The sequence below is a fragment of the Oncorhynchus gorbuscha genome, linkage group LG09 (genome assembly GCF_021184085.1).
Source record: "Oncorhynchus gorbuscha isolate QuinsamMale2020 ecotype Even-year linkage group LG09, OgorEven_v1.0, whole genome shotgun sequence".
NCBI classification, from domain to species: domain Eukaryota; kingdom Metazoa; phylum Chordata; class Actinopteri; order Salmoniformes; family Salmonidae; genus Oncorhynchus; species Oncorhynchus gorbuscha.
In genome coordinates this window covers 39,096,345-39,106,835 of record NC_060181.1, presented here as the reverse complement: position 1 = coordinate 39,106,835, position 10,491 = coordinate 39,096,345, and the positions used below count along the sequence as shown (strand labels likewise).

Genomic DNA, 10,491 nt, shown 5'->3' with positions numbered 1-10,491 from the left:
GTCAAAAGTCAATAGTTTGGACACCTACTCATTCAAGTGTTTTGTTGTTTTTTAAAACTATTTTCTACATTGTAGAATAATAGTGTGAAGACATCAAAACTATGAAATAACACATATGGAATCATGTAGTAATCAATAAAGTGTTAAACAAATCTAAATGTATTTTATATTTGAGATTCTTCAAATAGATACCCTTTCCCTTGATGACAGCTTTGTACACTCTTGGCATTTTCTCAACCAGCTTCATGAGGTGCCTTCTTAAAAGTTCATTTGTGGAATTTCTTTCCTTCTTAATGCGTTTGAGCCAATCAGTTGTGTTGTGACAAGGTAGGGTTGGTATACAGAAGACAGCCCTATTTGGTAAAAGACCAAGTCCATAATATGGCAAGGACAGCTCAAATAAGCAAAGAGAAATGACAGTCCATCATTACTTTAAGACATGAAGGTCAGTCAATACGGAAAGTTTCAAGAACTTTGAAAGTTTCTTCAAGTGCAGTCGCAAAAAATCAAGCACTATGATGAAACTGTCTCTCATGAGGACCGCCACAGGAAAGGAAGACCCAGAGTTACCTCTACTGCAGAGGATAAGTTCATTAGCGTTACCATCCTCAGAAATCGTCAATTAATTGTACCTCCCAAATAAATGCTTCACAGAGTTCAAGTAACAGACACATCTCAACATCAACTGTTCAGAGGAGACTGCTTGAATCTGACCTTCATGGTCAAATTGCTGCAAAGAAACCACTACTAAAGGACACTAATAATAGGAAGAGACTTGCTTGGGCCAAGAAACACTAGCAATGGACATTATACCGTTGAAAATCTGTCCTTTTGTCTGACGAGTCCAAATTTGAGATTCTTCGTTCCAACTGCCGTGTCTTTGTGAGACGCAGAGTAGGTGAACGGATGATCTCTGCATGTGTGGTTCCCACCGTGAAGCATGGAGGAGGAGGTAGGATGGTGTGGGGGTGCTTTGATGGTGACCCAAAACACACCTGTGGGCTGTGTAAGGGCTATTTGACCAAGAAGGGGAGTGATGGAGTGCTGCATCAGCTAACCTGGCCTCCACAATCACCCAACCTCAACCCAATTGAGATGGTTTGGGATGAGTTGGACTGCAAAGTGAGGGAAAAGCAGCCAACAAGTGCTCAGCATATGTGGGAACTCCTTCAAGTCTGTTGGTAAAGCATTCCAGGTGACTACCTCATGAAGCTGGTTGAGAGAATTTCAAGAGTGTGCAAAGCTGTCACCAAGGCAAATGATGGCAACTTTGAAGAATCTAAAATATATTTTGTTTAACGTTTTTTTGGTTAGTACATGATTCCATATGTGTTATTTCATTATTGTGATGTGGTCACTACTATTCTATAATGTAGAAAATAGTAAAAATAAAGAAAAACCCTTGAATGAGTAGGTGTGTCCAAACGTTTGACTGGTACTGCATATGGTTGTAAAAAATAATATATATAAAAATATACAGAATATTTTTTTACAACCATCGATTTGGGACCGTTATATCTACCGCTGTGTACAGACTGCGAGTTTGTGCGTCAAAGACGTGTAGACATTTTCCACAGGCGTCGGCTCGCAGAGTTTGTTAGAAATTGGACAAAAGTGACAGAAACCGGCTGGATTTCTTCGGAGTATTGAAACAATCGTTCCCGTGCCTGTGGATAGTACTACTTTCTCAAATATACTGTAGCTATAGTGTACCTCTCTCTGTCTTTTTCGTGCCCCCACTCCCTACTCCCCCTTGACCGCGGATTATTATAAAGCAGCTACCATCGACATGTGAGTAAATGTGTTTTTTAGTTCAGCTAAATGTATACGTTATGTGTGATTTTGAATACTTATTTAAGGATGTTAGAGTAATTGTATTGTTGTGTCAACTAATTGCAATTATGGATTGTTTTACTGCTAAGACTAAACATGAATGCACCAATTTGTAAGTCGCTCTGGATAAGAGCGTCTGCTAAATGACTTAAATGTAAATGTAAAAAATCTGTTGAAATAGTTCATTGCTATTATATATTCATTTTATGATTTGAATCGTTTACCCAAACGTAAAATATATCACAGAAAGTAGGCCTATTGCAAATGAATATTAGGCTACATGTCTCTCAGTCTCACAATATCAATAGTAGAATGACTCCTTCACAATGACTCAGTCAATATTCATCATCCATCTTCTTTATGAAGCTAGTTGTTGTAATATTTAAAATATATATATATATATATGATTTTTAGTTGTTTTTGTTGTTGTTATCTACTCAATAATTAGTGTACAGCACCTTGCCTGGTTTGTTAATCTGGAGGAAAATTCATCCATTTTTGAAAAGAGCAGCCTTCACGTTTTTCCCCCCTCTAATCTCTCTCCATTTTGCTAGTGGAAATCAAGCCTGTCTAATACAGACTCTGTACCAAATCAAATCAGAGTGGTTGTTTTCTCAGGATGTGGCTCAGACATGATGAGAGAACAGGCCTCTATGATTGGCTTTTCTAGTTTAAACATCACATGTATTATTTTCTACCATAGCCGATATATTTCGCATTCATTCTGTCTTTGTGCTTATTAGTCCTTAGTGTTTGAAGAGAGCTATTTCAGCAGTTCAAGTTATTCTTCACTTAGACACCATTACTAGTATTGCCTACTTACTATGCTGTATGGCTTAGCAAGATCAAATCAAAATCAAATCAAAGTCTATGCGGGTGCAGGGAAATGCTTATATTACTAGCTCCTGACAATGCAATAACATTTCAAACAGGTACACAAATAATACATAATACATACTTTTATCATTCATTTTCCTTACCAGTTTTGGTGCGGTTTTGGCAGTTGTTGTTAGTAAGTTAATGCCTCTCTCTACACAGGTCGACCACAGACGCAGGAACCCCGGGGGCCCCTGAGGGAGAAGGGGGCCCCCCAGCCCCAGCCCCCAACCTCACCAGTAACCGACGACTGCAGCAGACGCAGGCACAGGTGGACGAGGTAAGACTCAAAGAAGAGTACCATTTTTGAAGTGTTGATCTTTTGATATGCCAGTGCGATTACTCATTTAGGCAGCCCTGTAAACAACCTTTATTTGTCAAAAATGTACAGAATACTTATATGTGAAGTGAACAATTATAAAGACCGTGTGGAAGGTGGGATGAAAGGATAATGATGGGATTGAATAGAAGGGAGGATGAAAGGATAAAGGCAGGGGAAAGAAGAGATGAAAGTATGAAGGATACTGCCTTTTCTTTATTGTTGTGTGACGAAAGATGAAAATTGTTCCTGAGAGAATCAAATTCAAGAACGATGGGAGGACGGGGTCCTAAGTGGAGGAGATGGGCAAGGGGATGGGAGGCAGTGGTCCGTAAAAGGAAGAATGGTCGAAGAAAAGAGGGATGAGTCAGTGAGAGTTTACAAGGGCATAAACATTGATCACAGAATATTCTCTGGTTCGGCGCCTGAGACAGTGCGGCGCCTGAGACAGTGTTTTCCATCAACAAAACACCAAATGATGGAATTCCTCGTGGGAAAATGGTGTCTCATCCTTCAAATAGAGTTCCAGATACTTGTAGAATCTATTCCAAGGTGCATTGAAGCCGTTTCTTTCTCATGGTGGCCCAACGCCCTATTAAGACACTTTATGTTGGTCCTTCCTTTATTTTGGCAATTACCTCTTCATGAACAAGAATACAATGTTGACTGTCCTCTCCATTCCACTCCTGTCCCCTACAGGTAGTGGACATCATGCGTGTGAACGTGGACAAGGTGTTGGAGAGGGATCAGAGACTGTCGGAGCTGGACGACAGGGCCGATGCTTTGCAGGCCGGGGCCTCACAGTTTGAGAGCAGCGCTGCCAAGCTTAAGAACAAGTACTGGTGGAAAAACCTCAAGGTTTGCGTGTCTGTCTGTCTGTCTGTCTGTCTGTCTGTCTGTCTGTCTGTCTGTCTGTCTGTCTGTCTGTCTGTCTGTCTGTCTGTCTGTCTGTCTGTCTGTCTGTCTGTCTGTATATGTAACCGACTGGGTTCAAATCAGGTTCTCCTACACACCACGTCTTAGTGGGAGATTCTACACTAACCCTCTTAGTAAAAGCCTAGGCTTTAGCTCACGGGGCTAACACAAGTCTTCAGGTCTCAGGCAACTCTTCACACAAGCAGGAATAATTTGTAATACAACCTTCACACGGGTCACTCTTTATAATTAAAGTGAGTTTGCTGTTTTATGCTTAGGCTTCTATAGTGCAGGCCGCCACACCATGGCAGTCACACACTAGCTGTATATTACGACAAGGCGTTGGGGTATTTCCACAGTGCTCAGACAACTTATACCAATGATGTCCCTGTACATGGAGGAATAACTGCCAGTCTGTGACTCTTCGTACTTACAACTACCATTTTAGCCCTTTGTTTGCTCTGCTCTCCTGTGACCTCACTTAAGGCTCTATTCAATCTGGATCGCTGAAGCTTTACAGATTGCGCAACAGAAATGTGAAGGTAATTTCCGATTGAGCCGACAATTGCAACATTTTTCATCGCGAATGCAGCCGCTAACGCAGGAACATTGCCTTTACATTTCAATCACGCTGAACTTCCGCGATATGGATTGAATAGAGCCCTTGCTATATAAAAAAAATTTAGATCCTTCAATCCATCTTTCTCACAGCATGAATTTATAAACCCTTAACCAACCCCCAAACCCCCCCTCCCCTCTGCTTTTGAGCACAGATGGCTGTCCCGTTGCCAGTCCAATCATGTGTGTCTGTTGAGGAGGGGGAGGGGTTAGAAAGCCCAATCTGGATTACAGTGTGATGCAAGATTAAACCCAAAACCCAGCTGTGGCTCAACTCGTGATGTAACCCCTTCAGCTCATCCCTCTCTTCCTCTCACTCTAATACTTCCTCTATTCCTCCCTCCCTTCCTCCCTCACTCCCTCCATATCTCTCTCTCGCTCCACTTGTTTCTCTCCTCATCTCAGTCATCTGATCTGCAGCCTCGTAGTTGATTTGTATTTATTTCCTCTCTTATGCTCTACAGAGCCGCCTCTAATATAATATTCATCACGGCTAACCTCACACTCTGAAATCGAATCATTCTTTGCCATACAGGCATAAACTACATCACCCAGGCGTGTCTGTTTAGGTCATTGGCTTGCAGTAGTGTCATAGTAATGCTTACACCCTCTTGGCACATAATCCATGTGAAGTACTGCAGCAGTATCACATTAGTGTTATTTGTTTATACTATGGCTGGGATTTCAGAAGGGAGTTATAGATCAGTATTTTGAAGGTAATTTACTCTTGAACCGACATGTGCATCTGTTTACCGGGTGCGAATATTCGGGAAATTGCCTTTAAAAAAAGGTGCATTGTTGGCTTTCCTGTCACGTTGGTATGAATGATTCGGCAGACAGGCGCAGGAATGCGTAATATTTGTTAATATTTTTTTTTACCCAAATTACAGCATGCCATGTAAAGGCATGGGGATAAGGACCAAACAAACAAGTACACACAGGTTGAAACTCAAAGAAAAGAGCGTGAAATACCTCGAATAAATAACACAAGTGCACAATGATTAACAAACGGGACCCGTAATCATCTGTGCAATCCACAAGGGCACGAAAGTCCAAAAACACAGCACAGGTACTCACACGCACCAACGGACATAGTAACAATAATGGACAAGACCATGGTGAACAAAGGGCACATATATACAAATACAATCAGTGGGAATAGGGGCCAGGTGTGCACAATGAAAGTTCCAGAGGGATCCGTGACATTTCCAGTGCGCTGTTTTATAACGCGCGCCTTGGCTTGAATCCCAGCCGATGTGACCAACGACAGTTTAATCTGTTAATGATCGGTATCTATCATTCAAACAATGAAATGTATTTATAAAGCCCTTTTTGCATCTACTGTACATTGTAAATAACGATGGGAGAGAAGCAACTGAGAGCAATATACACTGAACAAAAATATAAATGCAACATGCAACAATCTCAAAGATTTTACTTAGTTACAGCTCATATAAGGAAATCAGTCACTCAGCTCCAGGCGTGGGACATTTCAACTGATATCCATCAACGGCTGTTACCGAGACCAGCGCTGGGTGATGGTTGCTGATTGAAGAGGACTGGCCACCCCTCATAGCCTAGTTCCTCTCTAGGTTTCTTCCTAGGTTTTGGCCTTTCTAGGGAGTTTTTCCTAGCCACCGTGCTTCTACACCTGCATTGCTTGCTGTTTTGGGGTTTTAGGCTGGGTTTCTGTACAGCACTTTGAGATATCAGCTGATGTAGGAAGGGCTATATAAATCAATTTGATTTGATAATGGGCCTCTGTTCGCCTATATAGATATTCCATTTAAAAAATCAGCCGTCTCCAGCAACAATAACAATGTTTAAACTGTATTTCAGATCAATTTTATGTTATTTTAAAGGACAAAAAAAATGTGATTTTCTTTCAAAAACAAGGAGATTTCTAAGTGACCCCAAACGTTTGAACGGTAGTGTACATGTAAAGAGCAAGGTTACAGCCATCATGATGAGAGAGTAATGTTGACTGGATTTTAGATTCAGCTCTCTCCAGATTAAAAACAATAATAGATTAAGAATTTGCTATTAAATGTGTTTAATATTGAAATGTGTTAGAGAGAATATGGAAGTGGTTTTATATATTTGAAGGTTGATACTTCAGTATATTTGAAGGCTTTATATTGTTTTTTTCAGATGATGATTATAATGGCAATCATAGGAGTCATATGTGTTGGAGTTGTGTTCTGTAAGTACCATATATATCTACATTTTCACTTACAGATGAAGTCTGCTTCACTCGATTCTCACACAAACAACACATGGGAAAAATGATTAGACAGTTTTCTGAAATTGCGAAACACATGCCCATGTAATTTTGTGTTGCTGTAGCCTAGTAGTCTGATGTCCAAAGTAGGAAACAACTGTTTACTCTGTGATATTTACATGGTCTCTTTCTCATCTTCTCCCCCTGCAGTGTATTTCTATTATTGAGCTGGTCTCTTCAGGGACGGACAACAAGTGCAAGACGAGATACCAGAATGAAGCCAAATCCACCCTCAATTCCCTCTCCTTCATCCATCTCTTCTTAACCGATGCCTTCCATCCAACACCACCATGCTCCTATAGACGTTGGCGCAGTGCCTCACCCTCTTCTTTCTTCACAGTCGCTCTCTGCCGTTGTGCCCTTGAGCAAGGTACTTAACCCCTACAAATGCTCTGTGGCTGACGCTGTGCTGCTCCGGACATTGTGGGTGTGTGTTGGTATTGTCACAGCAAATCGATAGACGTCTGTTGTAAAATGGACAATAAAGTATCTATTCTATTCTGTTGTTGCCGCTTTCTCCAACTCTCTTTTTTTTGTCTCTCTTCATCCCCCATTTCTAAGTGTGTTTTCCCTTCAAAGTCCAATGTATGTGCTATCCCAGAGGTTTTATCACATTTATGGACTGTATGGATGTCTCTAATACACTACCGGTCAAAAGTTTTAGAACACCTAATCATTCAAGCGTTTTTCTTTATTTTTAATATTTTCTACATTGTAGATTAATAGTGAAGATGTCAAAACTATGAAATAACACATATTAAATCATGTAGTAACCAAAAAAAGTAAATATAGCCACCCTTTGCCTTGATGACAGCTTTGCACACTCTTGGCATTCTCTCAACCAGCTTCACCTGGAATCCTTTTCCAATAGTCTTGAAGGAGTTTCCACATATGCTGAGCACTTGTTGGCTGCTTTTCTTTCACTCTGGGGTCCACTCAACCCAAACCAACCATTTGGTTGAGTTTGAGGGGTTGTGGAGGCCAGGTCACTCTCCTTATTGGTAAAATAGCCCTTACACAGCCTGGAGGTGTGTTGGGTCATAGTCCCACTAAGCCCAAACCGGATGGGATGTCATATCGCTGCAGAATGCTGTGTGGTAGCCATGCTGTTTCCCCTCTACAAGTCTAGAGGATTTCTGTTATTCCGTTTTGGACTTTAATAAACTCTGTTTCTGTTAAGTCGCGTTTGGGTCCTCTTTCACCTGCATGACAATATCGCTGCAGAATGCTGTGTGGTAATGCTGGTTAAGTGTGTCTTAAATTCTAAATAAATCACCAGCAAAGCACCCCCACACCATCACACCTCTTCCTCCATGCTTTACGGTGGGAAATACACATGCAGAGATCATCCGTTCACCCACACCGCGTCTCACAAAGCCATGGCGGTTGGAACCAAAAATCACAAAACTTCCACCTTTGCACGTGTTTCTTGGCCCAAGCGAGTCTCTTCTTATTATTGGTGTCCTTTAGTAGTGGTTTCTTTGCAGCAATTTGACCATGAAGGCCTGATTCACAGTCTCCTCTGAACAGTTGATGTTGAGATGTGTCTGTTACTTGAGCTCTGTGAAGTATTTATGTGGGCTGCAATTTCTGAGGTGCTGAGTTAACTCTAATAAACTTATTCTCTGCAGTAGAGGTAACTCTGGGTTGTCCATTCCTGTGGAGGTCTTCATGAGAGCCAGTTTCATCATAGCGCTTGATGGTTTTTGCGACTGCACTTGAAGAAACGTTTTTATTTTATTTTACCTTATTTATTTAACTAGGCAAGTTAAGAACAAATTCTTATTTTCAATGACGGCCTAGGAACAGTGGGTTAACTGCCTGTTCAGGGGCAGAACGACAGATTTGTACCTTGTCAGCTCGGGGATTTGAACTTGCAACCTTCCGGTTACTAGTCCAACTCTCTAACCACTAGGCTACGCTGCCGCCCCGAACTTTCAAAGTTCCTGAAATTTTCCGTATTCACTGTTCTTCATGTCTTAAAGTAATGATGAACTGTCATTTCTCTTTGCTTATTTGAACTATTCTTGCCAAGAAGGCACACCTGTTAAATTGAAATGCAGTCCAGGTGACTACCTTGAAGCTGGTTGAGAGAATGCAAAGCTGTCATCAAGGCAAAGGGCTGCTATTTTGAAGTATCTCAAATATAAAACATCTTTTGATTTGTTTAACCCTTTGTTGGTTACTACAGTACATGATTCCAAATGTGTTATTTCGTAGTTTTGATGTCTTCACTTTTATTCTACAATGTAGAAAATAGTAAAAATAAAGAAAAACCCTTGAATAAAGTCTTCACCAGTAGTGTATATTGAGGGGGAAGGGGGGGGGCTAAGGAGAAACAAAGAGGCAGAGGGCGCTACCACATGGAGAAAGGAATAGAGCTGGAACAAATGGGTAAATGAACATTGTTACCAATGAGAACTCCTAGATTGGCCCATGTTGAATAAATCCCCCCCAAAAGTTCTATATTTTTCAAATGAATATGACAGGTATTTTTTTGTCATGTTAACCAATTTGTTTGGTATTATAGTGTTTTTAGATATCCACATGTCCCTTGTCTTTTTCTCTCTGTTAAGACCTGTATACCTCCCCCCAATCTAATCTCACTATAAAAAGGCAAAAATAATAGTAAAGAAAGACAACAGGATATGAGAAATGATTGAGTTCCAAATAAGGAGGATTAGAAATAATGCAACAATTAAATTGATGGAATACGAATATTAGAATGGTCATGAATCTTATTTCTGATGGTCCAAAGGTCAGCCATGTTGGTTAGGGAGTTGGTCAACCATGGTTTGCTAGTGCTGTAATAAGATATTGTGTAAAACAATGAATGTGAATAATTGATCTGCTCTTTATTATGTGTTAGCCAGCCAGTTAGTTTCGGCTATTATAGAGAGCAAAGGAACAACTCCAGAGAGAAATAAGTGGCGCAGCAGTGTCACATTTGGTAGCCTGCCTAAATCAATTGCAAAGCTTTTTAATCGCCTAGCCAACTTTGCTTGATAGGCATTCGCCATTACGCCACTAGGTGGCACCAAAGGATCTCTCCCAGGACTGATCTATTTGAATGGCGGGCGCAGGCCCCTACCTGGGAGAACGCCACACTGACTAACTACATCATGTCCATGCATCATGCTTACAGTTTGGGAAATTGATTTTTGTGTCTAGACAATTCCTAGTTGGAATCGGACGAAAAAGGTTACAGAATCATAAACTGACTATATTCTACCAACAGCCACGCTGTAATCGTTTGCAACATTTTTTCTGCTAGCAAGCCAGGCATCACTTACTTTATATTTTTATATAGGGTTCTAAAAGTGATGCGGCTACATGAGTGTTCCTGCATCGTTGGCGACCCGTCGTTCAAGGCAGGTGGGGGTTTTGAGCCCCACATTTTTTGCACATTTCCCGAGCCCCACATTTCATGTTTTGCATGTTATTTTGGCATTAATACGTGTCACATATCAGTTTGCAAACAATGTAAAAAAATATATATATTTCATTGAGTTAATTAAGCTGCATACAAACATGGTTTCTTTTTTGATTTCTTGAGTAAGGCAGCTCCAAAATGCAGGTGTTTCAGTCTAGCTCAGTGCTTTCTGTGGTGGTGTGGCAAGCCAGTTGAAAATATGGAGTGTTGCGCCGT

General features: G+C 40.9%; 1 protein-coding gene across 1 annotated transcript; it reads left to right on the top strand.

Annotated features, from left to right (window-relative positions):
- The first annotated feature begins 1,509 nt into the window (after positions 1 to 1,509).
- On the top strand, positions 1,510 to 7,539 carry LOC124043611 (vesicle-associated membrane protein 2-like). The gene is made up of 5 exons (XM_046362382.1): positions 1,510 to 1,791; positions 2,872 to 2,989; positions 3,728 to 3,886; positions 6,713 to 6,764; positions 6,993 to 7,539. Coding segments are annotated over exons 1-5 (348 nt in total). The 5' UTR covers positions 1,510 to 1,789; the 3' UTR covers positions 7,010 to 7,539.
- Positions 7,540 to 10,491: the final 2,952 nt, after the last annotated feature.